The sequence below is a fragment of the Varanus komodoensis genome, unplaced genomic scaffold (genome assembly GCF_004798865.1).
Source record: "Varanus komodoensis strain SLA01 unplaced genomic scaffold, ASM479886v1 scaffold22, whole genome shotgun sequence".
NCBI classification, from domain to species: Eukaryota; Metazoa; Chordata; class Lepidosauria; order Squamata; family Varanidae; genus Varanus; species Varanus komodoensis.
The window spans coordinates 18,855,632-18,873,875 of NW_025335606.1; the positions used below are offsets into that span (position 1 = coordinate 18,855,632).

The 18,244-nt window shown below is 45.1% G+C and overlaps 1 protein-coding gene across 5 annotated transcripts in view; it reads left to right on the forward strand.

Moving 5' to 3' along the window:
- Positions 1–4,533: 4,533 nt before the first annotated feature.
- CXXC1 (CXXC finger protein 1) overlaps positions 4,534–18,244 on the forward strand; it is a 33,088-nt gene continuing 19,377 nt past the window's right edge. For all 5 annotated transcript variants that reach the window (XM_044431264.1, XM_044431266.1, XM_044431267.1 and 2 more), the window contains exons 1-4: positions 4,534–4,639; positions 5,240–5,355; positions 6,173–6,273; positions 9,047–9,189. In XM_044431264.1, coding sequence (XP_044287199.1) covers positions 4,637–4,639; positions 5,240–5,355; positions 6,173–6,273; positions 9,047–9,189 — 363 coding nt within the window. In that variant the 5' untranslated portion in view covers positions 4,534–4,636. The remainder of the gene's footprint in view (positions 4,640–5,239; positions 5,356–6,172; positions 6,274–9,046; positions 9,190–18,244) is intronic.

Genomic DNA, 18,244 nt, shown 5'->3' on the forward strand with positions numbered 1-18,244 from the left:
CGGCCAAGGTTGGAGTTTCATAGGTGAGGAAGGAATAAGTGTGTGATGTGCAAACAGGAGTGACACTGGAAAAGGGAATACCCCCAGAACAAGGCCTGGGCTGTCGTGGCCACTTTGGAGATTGGGGGAAGAATAGGGAACTCACAGAGAGTTCCACATCACCCCCACAACCCAGGAGAGAATGAGGGTGGGAGATGAGGACATGGATTTCTTGGGGGACACTAGGGCAGTTGTGACTGTCCCAATTGGTGGCGGGGGCACAACAGGGATCCTTGATGACGGGGGCACAGGGCATCAGGCCAAATGCCCAGTTGTGGGGCCCATGGAGTGCTTCCTACGGAACTAATTCTTTTTGCCTTCAAATGAGAATGCCAGGATGGGACAAAAAGCCAGCTGTGTTCAACCACCCCCTCTCAGGGGAGGAGGGAATTCACTCATTTTTCTCTCTAGCACTGGCTAAGGACTTGTCTGAATGGACTAGAGACTCTAATGGTGTTTTTACTGCAGTATGTGAACCATCTTTTAATTGCCACTGAGGCCACAGACCAGGGCACATCTGCTGGATTTCATTGGGTCTCCGAGAAGACGCAAACCTCACAAGAACAGGTGCAGTATTTGGGGTTTCTGACTTTCAAGGGGTGGGGGGAATACCAGCTGCCTCAGGAGAGGAAGGAAGTGGTTTGTCGAACTCCCCCAAAGCTGTAAATGCAGGCTTGGAAAACTGGCAGTCAGTGCTTTCTTGGGGCACGCATGGCTGTTCCTCAGCACCAGGGCAATTCCTGGCATGGAGGTATGAAGGGGTGGGGGCTGGGACTGGTCCTCTCCAGCCCCAGGCCTGGCAGGCACCTCTCTCCACCCTTCTGTGATGCTGGCTAGCTGGAGGGCATCACTCCTTCTCCAAGCCCAGAGCAGCCATGCTGGCTGCCCAGCTGTGCCTGGCTAACTACTGCCTGCAGTGTGTGAAGCTGCGACCACTGGCTGGTTGCTGCCTTCGGCTTGCAATGGCACAGGGGAAGGGGGGGCTGCCGGTTTACATCAGCTGACTTGCCTAAGACTGGACTGCCTGGAGATCATTGATGCAGTGGACAGACCATGCCCAGATGCACCTCGCTACACAGCAGTGAGATCTGAGGGAGTGCCTACGTGGGGATACTACACCAGGCTGAGGAAAGTTCAAAAACCCAAGGAGACTGAAGGACCGTGGAACTTATGGAGGACCTTAAGTTCCTGCTCAAACACCAATCCAGCAAGGGAGGACCAGTGGCATAACAGACCAGGACGAGAAGAAGCTGACATCAGGGTCAGCCAAGGGCCCACAACTGGAGGGGGCAAGGGAGAAGAGCCCTGAAGAAAAGCAGCCTATCGGAGACCAGGATCAGGTCCCAGCTTGAAGATTTAAAACAAAGAGACTTGCATTTGCCTAACACTAAGTAGCTTAGATAATAATGCTGAAGGGAAGAGAGGGAGTTTCTTGGAGTCACTACTCTGACTGTCTCTGTTTACTTCTGTTAATTTTGTTACTCCCTTCTGCACCATATGTCCTTGTGGAAAGAAAACAGTGGACTTCCTCATTCCTAAGTTTTCAGTTTTAGAGTACAGGCTCAGTGTGCAATAGAATGCTTCTGCTTCAGTAGTACTGGTGAAAACCCAGCATGGATTTCTTACACCTGGAAATGTCACATGTCTAGATCCTAACCAAAGACCAGGTAACACTGACATGCAAATTGCAGAAGGGCGGGCACTGCCATCCCAGATCAGCCAAAGGAGAGTAAAAAGAAAATTCATGTTTGGCTTAAAAAGGATTCCATAGATCCCTGGGAAAAACATTCTCCTTGTGAGGCCACTACAGGCAAGGACCACTGAGGCACAGTGGTCTAGTTTGGTGGTGGTAGTGGACTGGCAACATCTCTACAGCACCCAAGAGAGCAACAGCCAATTGGCACAAGCTAGAATAGGCCCCTGTGTGTGAGGGAGAACTTGGCGTGGTGGCTAGCATGTAGCTTAGTCTTTGCTAAGCTAGAAAGGTCCTGCCTGCAGCTGGATGGGCAACTACATGTGAATGCTGCCTGCTATGCATTATTCACACAAATGGGGCTGGTAAGTGCCAATTGGTACAGCCTGGAACGCACACTATGGGTGCAAGAGAACTTGGTGCTGGTCAAAAGATGGAAGTCAGCAAATATGCCTAGCTCAATGGCCCACATTGGAAATAACTGGCAAATACAAAACTCCGCAGGAGAAACCCTCTACAGGGGATCTCTGGACTCAGCTTCACAACACAGGTATGCCTTCCAAACATGGAAACCACCTCGGGACCCATTGGGTTAGTAGCCAGAAGGTTTTCATGGCTTTCCCTACAGAAGGATAGGGCACTGGATACCTTGTCCCCAATCTCTGAATTACTACAGAAGTCCCCAAGGGTGCTTGGCCAAACTGCAGAGAGGTAGTTCAGACATTGGTGGGAGACATTGCCAAAGCGGGGTAGCCTATTCCTTTCTCTGTGCCGTTCTTCCACCAGCTGGGGTTTTCTCAAATCACCATGACATTAGAGTGCGAGCCTCTGCATTCTCTGTGTTTCTAGTGAAACAGCTGATGCCATTTCAGACATACAACAAAGTTAGCTCAACTTCAGCAACTTGCCATACAATGTTGCTAGACACTGCATTGTTAGCAAGTGAGGACAGGGTTTGCAACACTTGTAGAAGACAAAACTGTTTGTTTAAAGCATCTCATTCAAAAGCTCAATGCTTTACAACCTGCTTTAAATTTCATTCTGGTAAAAGTGGATTGGGAGGATTGTTGTTTTAGCTCTCCAACCGAGGCTGGCTACAAAAACTTGAACCTTTATATTTTCTTCTTTGTGCTTTTCCTCCTTATTTTGCTTGCTGTTATTGACCGTGTTTGTCAACAATTATTCATTCTAATATTTCTCAGACTTGCACATGGTAGGCATGTCATGAGTGAGGCTGGCTGGGACCAGGGGTCAGACTTGTTCTGTTTCTATGCTTCTATGTTTTTCTGTTCAAGTGGCCCTCACCTGCACCAGCAGTCTGCACCTTCAAGGCAAAGCTGCAAAGGCTTAGTAATCTATCTCCCTAATCAAGAGGAATCTGTCTTTTAATAAAAAATCATCTCAGGCTCTGTTAGGCTCAGGTCTGGGGTCCACCCGGGTTTGCCCCAGCTGTTGAGTGGTGTCAGAATTCAGGAATCTCAATTTGAGAAGAGGGAATAAAACTAGGGTTCGTGGGAAAGACCAAGCGTCCAGACCATTTGAGGCTTTATTGTATTTACCCCAAGGTTCCCGCGGTACACTCACAATAATGTATGCTGTATTACCGGGCAGGCAGAGATGAACTCTGCTGCAAATCTTCAATACCTTTACAGGGCATTTATAGGTACACAGGTACAGGGCAATTGGTGACAGAATGTAGAGATTACGATAAGATTCTGAGGTCATCACTTACAGAACAGATAAAGAAATGTCAGTCAATCACACTGTAACAATGAGATTACAATATTTCTAATTGTCTGTATTGACACTTTAGTTGAGTAAGGAACCCATCTCCAGGTCTGCTTAGACATGCAAATTCAAGCTACTAGAAACTATTCATGATAAGCTCAGACCCTTATCTCGACTCTAAACATTCTGCATGATCAGGGCACATGAAGCCCTGAATTCCAACAATGACTATTTACAATGGATATTTGGGCTAAAATGGCCTGTCTGCTGTAGCCTACAGCTAAAGGTGAGAGAAAGGAGCAGAGGAATGCCATTTTAAACAGTGACAGCTTGGTTTTGAGAAGGAAGACAGGATTTGATCTCACAATGCAAAGGCACACAGGAGTAATGCTTTTCAGACAAGATTTATCCAAATTTTCCCAACACTGGCTCAGTTTGGTAACAAGAGTGTGGAAAAAAATTTAGCAGAAAGAACAAAGGTGTAATCCTATGCATTCTTTGACAGGAAAAGTTGTGTTGGGAATTGCAGGACCTTTTTTTCTAAGTTTGCATAGCGCTGAGCCGTAACACGTTTCTGTCAAAACGTGCATAAAGCTGAATCTTAGTACACCAAAGAGGGGTAAAAGCACATGATTTATGGAGACATCGTTTCATTTTCTGTGCGAATGTAGGCTTTCCTCGATAGCGATTGTGGATGTTTTGCTTCATTGGGGATGTTTGTGCGTGTGTATAATTGCTCATTACAGAATAGAACCTAAACACAATACAAAGACAGGGAAAATAAGAAAAAAATAAATGAGGTTAATATAAAGAGAGGGAAAAGGAGTGCGGAAGCACAAAAAAATCTTTTCGACAATGAGCCATCATAAAGACTATAAAGTGGGGAGGGCGAATCAGGGAGGTTGAGCAAGCACAATACGGTTATCTTCATACTAGGAACGGAACTTGAATTCTGCCCTTATCGAACTGCCATAAACAATCCACACTTTTTCGCTAGGGCGGGCAAGGCGGCCATTTTTACAAAGGGCAGAAGTGACGCAAAAGACGGATCCATTTTTCGCGCTTTCTTTGACCTCGGAAACGGAAATTAATATAGGGAGACGCGGTGACTTCTCATTGCTTTGCCACTTGTTTTGTTTCAGAACAAGGGAATTGGCCGGTGTTGAGAGAGAAGTCATGGTGAGGGACGGGACGCTGCAACAGCTAGAGCTCTTACTCCATCTCTGGGAAAACAAAGCGAGGGGTGGCTAGTGTGCGGGAACGCTGGGACGAGGATGGCCCTTTTTGGGAGGAAGGGCTCCTGGAATCCATTCCTAGCTTCTGATTGAGCTTGGGAGGGAGGCGGGGGGTGTCAAGCGCCTGGTAGGGGGTGGATTCGAGTCAGAGCTTCCTTTGATTCAAGTTTTGAAGGGGGGTAATTAAATAGATCAAGCTGCCTCATGCAGAGTAGTCTATTTAGATTACAGTGGCACTCAAGGGTTCTTGGCAGAGAAAAAGGGGCGGGCGAGAGGACATGTCTTCCATCCTTCTTTTTCGTCTGGGATGTGCAAACCCACTGCTAGATTTTTAGGCAACCCCACACCCATTACTTGTAATGGAGTCTTATGCATGTTTTAAGTAAGTGCCAGTATAGTCAGTGGAACTTTGAACCCTATACACATGCAATCAGTGTTGTAATCAGCCTTGGTATATGTGAATGTATTGGTAAGAATGTCATGCTTATTTTTTTTAATTCCCATTTGCTATAACTTAGTATTTTGTTGTCTTTCTGCAATCCAGGATGAATTCTCTGATCCTGATCTGGCTGTTTTGGGTGAGGAGTCCAAATCAGAAAATGGAGAAAATGCTCCTGTTTACTGCATCTGTCGCAAGCCTGATATCAATTGTTTCATGATGTGAGTATTGTGGGAAGGAATAGAAGAAATGTGAAGACATTTCACTGATGTATTTTTGTTTATGCATAGTGGATAAACTAAGTGGGATTTAAATGCTAGAATACCCTTTCCCCTTCCTGTGTGCTGGGTGGCCTCTCTTGCTGCAGTCCAGTCTTGCTAAGCTCCAAAGTGCTCAAGATTTAATACTTTTATTGAAGAAATAGTGTGGTGTGTGATATGGGTTTGTTGCAAGAGGAAGAAAGGCAGGTTACACATGCAATGCAATAATAATAATAATAATAATAATAATAATAATAATGTGGGAAACACTGGATTTGCAAGATGATCTGCTTTGCTTTTTAGAACATTGAGGATCATTAGGTGCAATACAGTAGGCAGCTTGGCAGCATGCCTGTAGAATTAAGGTGCAGGAACCCTCAGAGTACACATACATATTAAATCTGTGCTCTGCCTTTCCATCACAAACTGGTGCTCAAGGGGGCTCATTCTCAACTCTTCAGTTCAGGAGTATATTTTAGGTGTGGAAACAGCTTCAAGTCCAGTCACAGCAGAATCTATTCTTGTCTCCCCCCACCAATTTCCTTTTAGCAACCTGATTTAAAAGAGCGGGGGCTGGATAAGCCTTTTTACTTTTCCTATAAGATATTCTCATTGATGAGCTGCAATGCTCCCAGAAATTTGCCAGTAGATTCCCTTGTCCCCTTACCCTGGGACGGAAGGCTTTATGCTTTCTAAGAGCTGAAAGTCTAGATACTCAACTGAAGAAAAGCCTTGTCTAGAGGATACTTATTTTTCTCTTGCTTTCTCTCTGCTCCAGAGGCTGTGATCACTGCAATGAATGGTTCCATGGCCACTGTATTAACATTACTGAGAAGATGGCAAAGGCCATTCGGGAATGGTACTGCATGCAGTGCAGAGGTGAGCTGAACAATCAGATGGTCCTGGAATTGCAGTTAGACCTCATAAATCTGGGCAAAGGCTGAAAGATGTACTTGTGCATGTGACCTTTAGATAGTGTGTCTGGAAATCCCAGGGTTTTATTTGCAAAACAAAACTCTATATTTTTGACCATCGCTGTTATTTGAAAATAGGTTGTCAAAAATGCCCCAGGGTCAGTAATGGTGGCTAAAAGAAAAAGAAGCCCAACCTTGTAAGATTTTTGAATTTGTATCACATTTGTTTTCAGACTCAAACTTTTTTGTAAAATTTTTCTGAGATTAAGTCATTCCAGTTTAAGGCATTTTGTATATTTGTCTAAACTGGGAGAGAACAATAATAATAATATGCAATCTGTTTTATTTATTGGACTTGCATGCCACACCCTTAGCCATAATGCTGTCTGGGCAGCTAACATATATTATACAGCAACAGATAAAACAATTCAATTAACAGTGCATTTGAACAATACATAATAAAACATATAGAAAGCAAAGCAATAAAGGGGGCATGAAAGTTAATCATTCAATTAATAAAACCATTTAAAATATGTGGTTAACTAAAATAAAATTGTAAATAAAGTAATATTGTTTATAACATGGCAGTAGCAGCAATAAACCAATATAAGAAGCATTAAACCAAGTCAACTCACTCACCAAAGTAGTTATGGAAAAGGAATATTTTCAGTTGGCATCTAAAAGCGAAGAGAGAAGATGATTGGCAGATCTTTAATGGAAGTGAATTCCTAAGGTGGGATAGAAAAGGCCCTTCTAGCCACCCCCCCCTTCATTTCAGGGAGGGATTTGGAGCAGGCCACTGATGAAGATCTCAGTGATCAAGTTGGGACACATGGAGGTAGGCATTTCCTCAGTTATCTTGTCCTCAAGCCATTTATGTCTTTATGTTATTGTAAACCCTTTGAATTGGGCCCAGGTGGCAATTGGCAGCCAATGTAGCCTGCAAAGGAGTGGGGTGATGTATTCACAAAAGCCAGTCTTCATCAGCAGGCAAAGAAGAACTTTGAAGACCATTTTCAAAGGCAACCCACATAGAGCACATTACAGTGATGCAGGCATGAGGTTATCAGTGTGTGGATAAGTGCAGCAAGGCTCCACTCATCCAAGTAGGGATGCAGCTGATAAACCAGCCGAAAGCTAGTGCAAAGCACTTATGACTATGCGTCCACCTGAGCAACAAGTGGCAACTTGGGATCCAGGAGAAGTCCAAGGCTGTGAACCTTGTCCTTTAGGGGGAGCACAACCCTATCCAGGTCAGGCTGAACATTCCCCAGTTGACTGGACAGACTTCCCACTAACTGTACCTCTGTCTTGTCTGGATTGAGCTTCAACTTGTTGACCTGAGCCCAGGTAATGGTTGAGAATGGTCACTGATGGCAAAGCAATAAATCATGCAATTATTGGCAATAGCTAGGCCAGAGAAAGCTCTGCTTTTTGTTAAGCTGCATGTGTGTCTTGAAATGTAGCTGAATCTAACTCAGTGCCTTTTCAAAAAGGGCCAGTTAACACCCAATAGATAGCAGCAACAAAATCAAAGAGCAATTTACACATTCTCCCCCTCCCATCTCCGGAATAGCACCTCATCCTTTCATCTGGAGACACCACTCCCTTCTTTTGGAACATCTTTCTGCTTTGGTATGCAGGTGGAAGAGGTCATACCATTGTAACTTTTACCTTTGTAACCTATTAGAAAGTGTTGTTTGTAATCCTTTATTGGACTAACTGCTTATAACTGCCAAAAGACCTTTCTAGGTGGTTTACAACATATGAAACATATATATACTTAACAACACATTAAAACCTATTAAACACTTAAAAAATTAAGAACATCAATATAATAGCAATATAAAAAGGCCACAGCATTCATAAGGGCTAAGCATTATTTTTTTAAAAAAAGGTATGTCTTTGCCTGGCATCGAAAAGAACATAGAGATGGTGCCAGGAGAATTTCCCTGGGGAGGGAGTTCTAGAGATGGGGAGCAGCAGTAGAAATGTATAACAAGGCATCCTGAGAAATGCTCAGAATGTACCATACTGGAATAGTTTGTTGGCAGCCATGTTATTCTTGAGAAGAAAACTTTTAAAAGAAATCTTTCTTCTGTTGTGTATTTTGGAAATACACACATCTGGACACAGACGTATTTTGGTCAACCACCTGGGTTAGATGAGAACAAGACGTAGAACCGAGTGTCACCATCATACAGATGATGCTTCAGGCTGAACCTCTGGATGAGCTTTCCCAGTGGTTTCATGTAGATGTTGAAAAGCATGGGGGACAAAATATAGCCCTGTGGAACTCCATGATACTGAAAGCTGCTGAGAGGTCCAGGAGAATCAACATTGTTGAACTCCTCCTGTCTGTCTCCTGGCAGAGGTCATCCCACAGGGTGACCAAGGCAGTTTCCTTTCCAAAATGAGGCCTGAAGCCCAATTGAAATGAATCCAGATAACTCATTTCCTCTGGGAAAGCCTGGAACTGTATTTGTAAATTACATGTGTACCCTGCTAGGGGCGACACTGTACCTCTCAACTTCTGGTGAAATACCAGTGAAGTAGTTGGTTTACTTGTTATAATTTTATCCCGCTTTTCCTCAGTGCATCCTGTAAAACAACTGGCTGAAACAGGCTGTCTTAACTTTTGATGCAGACACACATCAGCCAGTACTTTGAGACCATTCTCTGCAACAGGACTTGCAACCTTTGGTTATCCTTAATTTGTTTCTTTTTTGGTCCTATAGAGAGAGATCCAACACTTGAGATTCGGTACAGGCATAAAAAGTCCAAGGAGAAGGACCGTGAGGGTGAGCGGGAATGTGCCGAGAAGGATGAGTTACGTGCGAAGGCCCAGGAACTGGCCTTAGAGCAGAGTCGCAGCTCAAAAGTAAGATTTTTTCATGGATGGGTCACCAGTGGCTTTCTAATTCCAGAATACTGGTATGCAAATTAAGCATCCTGTAAAATTCTGGGGCAACTGCCTCTTCCCAACAGTCATGCTCTGACTGTTTGATGTAGTACAGGTAAATAAATATCTTGCCCAGTTTCTGCCTGCTCAAGTTATTCAAAAATGAAGATGGAATTATTGTTTGAAAATGCAGGACTGCAGTAGGTCTCCTGCAGCTAATTACATGTCAAGTTTTGTCATTTGTTGGTGTGGTTCATTTGATAGACATGTCCAACTGAGGCCTTTGACACCTAAGTGGAACACTTATCCAAATAACAAATCAAAATCTATTTAGCTGGAAATTGGATCAATGCCTCTTTATTCCTTGTTTCCTGAACAACTTCATATTTTATTCTTGTTGCCTAGTTTCTGAAACATGTTTTGTTTTTTGCCTCCCTTTGCCTCTATTGTTTATTCAAAGCTGAGTTTGTTTATCCTTGGGAATTTTCAAACATGAGCTACATCAGCGTTTATGAGATTTTGACTCACACCTTTCTTTAATTTTAAAATTCATCTTGCCTCTTGTGCCCTGTAATTATTTTTTGTTGTTTAAAAATCTTAAGAAGTGCGTTACAAAATTGAAAGCACAAAAGCGATTAATAAAATCAGCCAATACAATTACAATGTAATAGATTGTAAAACAGCAGATGTTACATATTGTAAAGCAGCAGCCAAATTGCTGCTCAACTGTATGTTTGCTTTGTGCTCCCCTCCTGCTGTCCATTGATATTTTTCTGGGTTAAGACAATTTTCGTAGAGAACTGAGATGTGGTGGCAGTGATATGAGAAAGGTGGGCCTCTAAACGGAGCAAATAATGCTTGCCTGCCTCCATAGCTTTCTCACTGGGTGAGGGTGGCCCTAGGTCCTCCATCTGATGATGCAAACCAACACATCCAAAATATGATGCAGTTGGAATTATCCTTTTTGCTCTTTGTTATACACTTCCAGCATCTGATTACCTGCTTATTTAGACCATAGATATTGCAGTTTGAATGAAATCAGACTAGAGCATGGACTAAGTGATTGGCATGCATATTTTAAACTTTCTTGGTCCGTTAATCTTCACAGCTTCATTGACAATGAAGTCCATAGATCCAATCTGTACATGGATGAGCTCTATTAGTGTTAAAAATGGAATTGGCAGATTAAGACTGCTATTTGTTCTTATTTCACTGGGAGTAAAGCCCATTGAACATGTCAGATTGTCTTGTAATATAAAATCAGTTTATCAAGAGCTAGTATCCTCCATAGTTAAACAAAATCTCCATACCAGATGCTCTGGACAAAAGGAGGCAGGCTGTTCCATCCCTGCTTGTGAGCTTCCTGAGGCATCTGACTGTCCACTATTAGACAGCAGAAATAGATGGACCTTTAGCTTGACTTGTTAGGGCTCTTTTTATGTTCGTTACTGTGTCTGACGATTTGGTTGTGCCTGTGTATGGAGAGAAGAAAGAACTCTTAAATTGATTGACATCACTCACAGGTGACTATATCTGTTTCTAAGAATTTGGGACATGTTTGGTGTATCTGGATAAGTAAGTATGCACTCGTGTCTGGGGCATTGCATAGTTGTCCCTCATGTTCCCTTGGCTGGAAGTCTCTACTCCTTGGCTCTGTTGCTGAGATGGCAGGCACTCTGTCCGCTGCACTTGATCATTATGACATGTGGGCTTCCTTAATGTCCAGTTTAGACTTCTGTAAGGTGCCGCATGTAGAGCAGTCTTGAAGACTGTTCAGAGGCTGAGCCACAGTACCTTAGGCCAGCAACTAGAGGTAACTGGGTCATCCTACCTTCCCAATGCAACCTTAATTTTGGGGTGGGGGGAAGCATGTGTAGCAAGCTCTGAGATGTGAGGAAACATGTTCTCCATCTTACTCTTTCCCAAGTTTTAGAATCAAGTAAAAAGGCTTCTTTTCAGGACCCAGCACTGAGGGAACCAAGGATGTTACTTTCCAGAAGTCAGGCTTTGTTTGCCGGGTTCACAGCCTTAAGCTTGAGCCTTGCAGTTTCATCTTTACTCATTTAATCTGGCTTAATATTGATTCTTGTTGGCTTTAGTATTGTATGTATACTCCTGCTTGATATATTTATTTAAAATAAAATTGGCTGCTTTAATGATTGAGCACTTAACAGGTGGTCTATACATACTATTGTGAGCATTTCCCCCCTGCCCCCACACTTTTCCTTTCCAACAGACCAAAATGAAAGCTCCTAAAATATAGACCTTTACTGGGGTTTAACAGGCATTACTGTGAGAACTGTTTACTATGAGAGCTGTTACAAGTTGCATGAATCAAATAATGATTCATTCAGTCTGTGAGATTAGCTACTGCCCATGTGAAAGCTGATTCTGAACTGGAATAGCTCCTTCCCTGCTTCTTTTTCTTAATTCCATTGGTTTGGTGGGTCACACTGCTTCTGGAATGGGAATGCCTGACATTGGCTAATTAGTCTGCCTGTTTGACTTGGCACTGCCTCACAGGGTCTAGGAATTTACTTTCCTCCCCTCTTTGTTCTACAGTGCCTCCCTCAACCCCTGTTCCTATGATGGTTGGGTCTTAATTGCTGCCTGACAAATCTTGCTTGTTAACCTTGACTTTTCATTCATCTGCCAGCTCCTCTTCTGCCCCATTTATCTCACACTCCAAATCTGAACTGTCTGGCTGAGAATGCTGTAGCGTGAGAGAGCTGGGCCCCATCACTACTCACAAATGGACATTTAGGACCTGGATAGGTTTCTGCTAGGTGGGTGGGTTCTAGGCATAAGAGCATGTCCATCTTGTCCAGTGCTGTGTACTCTGATTGGCAGTGGCTTTCCAGATCTCAGGCACATCCCTAGCTCTGCTACTTGAGCTGCCCCTTCTTAATTTTGAAATATCAGCAGAATAATACAAAATTGTAATATTTATAATATTGCATCCATAGTTTGCATAGAATATATAGCAGTTCTTTCCCTCTTTGCCTTCCCAGCAGACATAGATAGGAACTTAGAAGCACAGTCATTTAATTAGAGCTTTACTGATGGTAGTACAGTATAAATTAAAGTAACATTCTCCTTGAGAAGTCGGAGAAGCATCTTCCCATGTGAACAGCTGGATCCACACTGAGACATTCTTTCCTTCAGAAAAATTCTGACTTCACCCTCAGGGTGACTTCTGTGTGAAGGTTGGAGGGAGGGAATGCTAGAGACCTTGTAATAGGTCATGTTGCTTCACCTATCATCTCCTGATAGCATCAAAGGACTCCCCCATCTTCTCCTATCTCCCTGCTGTGAAATGTTTCCCTCTTTTTCCAAGGCCTGCTGGTTGTCATGCTCTGCCTGAGAATCTTCACTAGGTAATTTTGAAACTGAAAAGTCCTCTGCTCCTTTGTCTCCTCCTCAGATCTGGAAGAATCTATCTGAGCAGATTGTAATGTGCAGGAGCCAGGGCCCCTCTTTAAACATAAAGATGACAATACAACTTTCTAACAGTTGTATGGAGACTTCAACAAAATAGCAAAGACCACCAAATAAGTAACTGTTAGAACATGGCGCCTGTGTGCCAACTGATCAAATACGGAAGCGTTATAAAGCCCTTAATCCACTGCATTATGGGAGGTGAGCATGTCTGCTTCAAGTGTTGTAATAACAACTCTTCTGCTGTTAATAGGGCACAAATGATCAATTTAAACTAACCATTTAAGCCATTTAACCATTTATAAGCCACATGGATGAATCCATTTTCCTCATCCATCTCTACTTAAAACCCTGTGCATCATATTAACTAGAGATGATAGACTACACATGTAGCTCCTTAACAGTAGATGCTGGGGCCAAAACGTTGACATGGCTCAGCCCAAGGCAGAGGTGGACTATTAGCTTCAAGAGCAAGACCACTCTTTTGGACCCAACAAAGATGGTCCAGAAGGAGTGTTTGAGCATATCATGCCATCCTTCCAATGTACATTAAACATGTACATCCTAAATACAATAAAAACTAGGAGGGACAAGGAACCTGAGGAGTGCCAGGAAAGGTTTCTGTGGGCTCATTGATACCCACATTGGAGATGCCAGTGTGTCATGAGGTCGTAACTCATGTCTCCAATTAACTCACACAGCAGCTGGCCATAAAACTAAAGACTTTTATTGCTACTTTCTATAAGATTTATGATGCAACAGATAAGCTCTAGCGGAGAGCTCCTAGCAACACAGCTACCCCCTCCTTTCTGAAGTATCTGAGAAGCCCACGTGGGATTAGATTTTCCTGTCACATCTTTCCGCTCATGGGTGGGACAAACCTCTGTCCTATCTTCTCAATTGGTCGAGCCACAATTGATCTAGATGCCTTAAACTCCTCCTAAGTTGGGCGTCTGCCAAATTCACTGTTATGTCTTCTTGTTCTCCTGAACTCTGCCCAGCAGCTTCAGAGGCAGGGGGCAACTTGTTCAATCACCTCAGAGACAGGATGAGGAGAAGCTACTCATTCAGAAGCCTCACAGTCAGGCTGTGGGGAGGCTATTTACTCAGAGGCCAAAGAGTCAGGGTGTGAGGGGGCTACTTGCTCAGCAGTCCCAGAGTCAGGCTGCAGGGGGCCCTTTTGGGCACTGGGCCCCAAGTATAAGTCCCCTTGTTCTAATGCCTGATTCTCATTGTGAACGTTTGACTCTTTCTTGCGAGTCGACGTCTCTGTCGAGCCGTCAGGCACGACACTACCCCCCCCTCCACAACCTCCCCTCCCCCGACGATGCAAGAGACATGTGCCACCTGGTTTGTGCGGGAAACAAGTGTGGAATCGTCTTAGGAGAAAAGGTGCGTGAATGTGGTCAAGGGGCCCCCAACTGTGTTCCTCGGGGGGGGGGTAGCCCTTCCAGTGTACTAGATATTGCAGGCATCCCCTCTAGAGTCAAGGATCTCTTCGATTTCAAATTCTTCTTGTCCATCCACCAACATGGGCGGAGGTGGGGGAAGTAGAGAGCGGAGGGGGTGTGATTGGGGGGCAGGAGAAAGTAGCGCCCAATGAAAAACCAGGTGTATTTTCATAGAGGGAGGCAAAGCCAAGAGAAAGGCTATGGGGTTGATCTGGGAGACAATTTGAAATGGCCCTGCACACTTGTGGGCCAATTTGCGGGAGGGCACTGAAAGGGGAAGAAATTTGGTAGACAGCCAGACCCAGTCACCCACGTGGAGAGGAGTTCCAGGCTGTCTGTGTCGGTCCGCAACTTCTTTGTAGGCCATCTTGGCCCTCTGTTGTCTGAGTACGGACTGTACTGAAGCCAAGTTGTGCAGGAAATTACTGGCGGCAGGGACGGAAGTTACTGGCAATGTGGAGGGAAATGCTTGACGGTGGTAACCCAGGTTCGCATAGAAGGGCATCTGTCGAGTAGAGGTGTAAACAGAATTGTTGTATGCGAACTCTGCCAAAGGGAGAAAGGAGAGCCAATCGTCTTGTTGATAGTTCACATAGCAGTGGAGGTACTGCTCAAGGGTCGCATTTAGATGCTCTGTTTGACCGTCTGTTTGTGGGTGATGTGCCAAAGAGGGGCGTAAGTCGACTTTGAGCATGGACAGAAGTTCCCGCCAGAACCGTGAGGTGAACTGACTGCCCCGGTCTGTTATTAATGCAAGGGGCCACCCATGTGATTTATAAATATGATGTACAGAGAGGCTGTGGTCTTGGCTGAAGGAAGCCCCATGCAGGGGATAAAGTGGGCCATTTTGGTGAATAAGTCTGTGATAACCAATATGGTGGTGAAGCCACTGAACAGGGGTAAATACGTGATGAAGTCCAGGGAAACAGTGTGCCAGGGGCGGGGAGGGGTTTCTAATGGCTGGAGTAAACCTGGGGGCTTGCCAGGTTGGCATTTGGCCCGTTGGCATGTGGGGCAGGAGAGAACATACAATTTGACCTCGTAGCTCAAGTGAGGCCACCAAAGGTCTCTAGTAATTGTATGCAATATTTTATACACACCAAAATGTCCCATGAATGGGGAATTGTGACATTGCTGCAATACACGTTCTCTGAGTGGCAATGGTACGTATGCAGCTTGGTTGTTTAGCAAGATATTGTCCTCAAAGGTGTAGACGGCAGGTAGGGTGCCTGTCTCCATTTCTACTCTCTTGGTCCAGACGAAAGGGTCAGCCTGTTGGGCCTGGTGAAGGTCTGTATGCCAGGAGGCGGAAGTGGTGACTGCGGCAATCATTCCTGGCTGCAAGATGGGAGCAGGGTCAGGTTTTACTTCGTTATCTTCAAAGTATTCGGGTTTCCTGGACAGAGCGTCCTCTAGGAAGTTTTTTGATGGCAGGATATATTCTATGGGAAAGCAAAAACGGGCGAAGAACAAAGCCCACCGTGCTTGCCTTTGGTTGAGGATCTTGATCGAGGCGAAATGGACCAAGTTCTTATGGTCTGTTTGAATGAGGACCGTGTGGGAGGCCCCTTCAAGCAAATACCACCATTCTTCCAGGGCTGCTTTGATAGCCAACAATTCCTTCTGCCAAATGGTGTAGTTCTACTCTGAACTTGAGAGTTTGCGTGAATAAAACGCAACCGGTCTGAGGTCACTGACAGAACCCTTCCATGGCTGCCATAGGACTGCTCCAGCGGCCTTATTGGAGGCATCGGTTTGCAGTATGAAAGGTGCAGACGTGTCAGGATGGATCAGTTGGTTTTCTGAAGCGAAATGACATTTTAAGGTGGTGAACGCCAGTGCAACATTGGGAGGCCAGTTCAGGCGTCGTCCCTTTCCCTTCAAAAGGTCCATCAATGGGGCTGTCAAACGAAAAAAGTGAGGTATGAACTGGCGGTAGAAATTTGCAAATCCTAAAAATTTTTTGTAGTTCCCACTTCGTTCGTGGCAGTTGCCAGGACAGTACAGCTCGTACCTTCTCGGGGTCCATCTGCAGTCCATCTTGGGAAATTTGGTAGCTGAGATACATGAGAGAAGTAGTGTGGGACTCGCATTTTTCAAACTTAGCAGAGAGGTGGTTCTCACGCATGCATTGGAGAACGGCTCGTACATGGCGTATGTGAGACTCCGGGTCGTTGGAAAAGATTTACAAATCATCCAGGTAGGCGATCAAAAAGTCATCTAGAAAATCGTGGAAGATTTCATTGATAAGCCTGGAAAACCATTGTCCCGAATTTACGATTCCAAAAGTCGTCACTAAAAACTCGAAGTTGCCAAATCTAGACGAGAAGGCCGTCAGGTGCTCAAACCCAGGGCGGATGCGGAGCAAATTGTAGGCATTGCAAAGATCCAATTTGGTAAAAATGCATGCTTGACCCAGGCATTCTAAAATCTAGGAGATTAGTGGCATGGAGTGCGTGTTGGGGACTGTGATGACATTCAGGTGGTGGTAATCGATACAGACTCTGGGTTCTTCGGAATTTTTTCGGGGGACAATGATGGGTGTGGTCAAAGTAGGTGATGAGGACAGGTGAATGAAACCTATTTTTTAGGTTGGTGGAAATGAATTCTTTAAGGACCTGCAGCTCTTTTGGTGACATGGGCCTCAATTTGCCGACTGGAAGTGTGGCCCTCAGCTGTATGTGGATTTCCATGTCACACGTGTGGTGAGGACGTAGTTTGTCTGCCTCCTGCGGATCAAAGACATCCCAAAAATCTTGATACCATGGAGGAAGAGCGGTGGTGGAAGGCGTGGGGTGGGGGGGAGATTTAAGGAGTTTGGGTGGGAGAATCAGTACAATGTTGGGAACAAAATGTCGAATTGAAATGTATTTGTCCAGAGTCCCATGATAGCTGGGGTTCATGTTTGACTAGCCAGTCCATGCCAAGTACCAGGGGGTACTATAAATCCTTCACCAACAAGAAAACAGTCTGTTCGCGATGCCTGCCAATCTGCAAGGTGAGTGGGGAGGACTGGTGGGAGGAAGGGCCTCCCTGCAGGGGGTGCTTCTGGATTGAGTCCACCTGAAGTGGGGCTGGTAGCAAAGACGTAGGAAAGGAGTGTTTCTCAGCCAATTTCTCATCCAAAAATGAAGCAGTGGCACCACTATCAAACAGTGCGGTGGCTCGTATTGCAGGATGTGGGTGTGCTTGTAAAGTGGCATCAATCAGCAGGTGTCTTGGCAGAGGAGGTCCTGTGGGGGAGGGGTACCCTTGTGGTCGGACTATAGGTCCCAGTATCACGGTGCTTAACAATGCTGGGACTGGAAGTTTCCCGCCTGCTTTTTCCACAGACAAAACCGGGCCAGGTGTCCTATCTGTCCACAAACAAAACATGGTCCAGCTGGACGGCGGTAAACACTCCCCCCTCTTGGAATGCAAGGCCTGGCAGCTCCCAGCTGCATTGGCTCCGGCTCTGGCTGAGCCATTGCCTCGGCAACTTAGTAATCTGGTGTGAGTCAGCGGGGCTTGGCCTCTGTCCAGGGGAACCATTTTTCTCTAGCTGGCATTGGGCCAGGGCGGCTTTTGGGCCTTTCTTGTTCCCACTCAGTCAGCTTTGCATCAAGTTGGATGGTCACAAGCATTAACTGTTGCAAATTGTCTGGCAGAGGAGCACTGGCCAAGTCATCTAGAATCTCCCCCCTTAGGCCTCTTGGTACTGCACCATCAAGGCCTCTTCGTTCCACCCCGAGTCATTCATTAAAAACTGGAATTTGCTCGTGTAGTCTGTAGCTGAGCCCACTCCCTGCTGCAGGCGTTTAATCTCACAGATGGCCATTTCTTTGCGAGCCCCCATGCCTAGAAACTCTTCTAAGGCATTGAGGAAAGTTGTCTCGTTATTCAAAATGGAGTCCTGAGCTATCAGTCTTGTGGTTGACGAACAAGCAGCTGGCCCAGTAAGTTGATTAATTAAGAAGCCTACCTTGGTTTTCTCATCAGTAAAGTCATTTTGGCGAAGATGTATGTACAGCTCACATTGCGCTTTGAAAGTCGTAAATCCTTCTTTTCTCCTGTCGTACTTGCGGGGGGGGGGGCTCTACTGGGCAGCGTCTCAATTTTAACACAGGAGCCTGTGGGGGAGCTGCCGCCGGCTGAGCAGCCCGAAG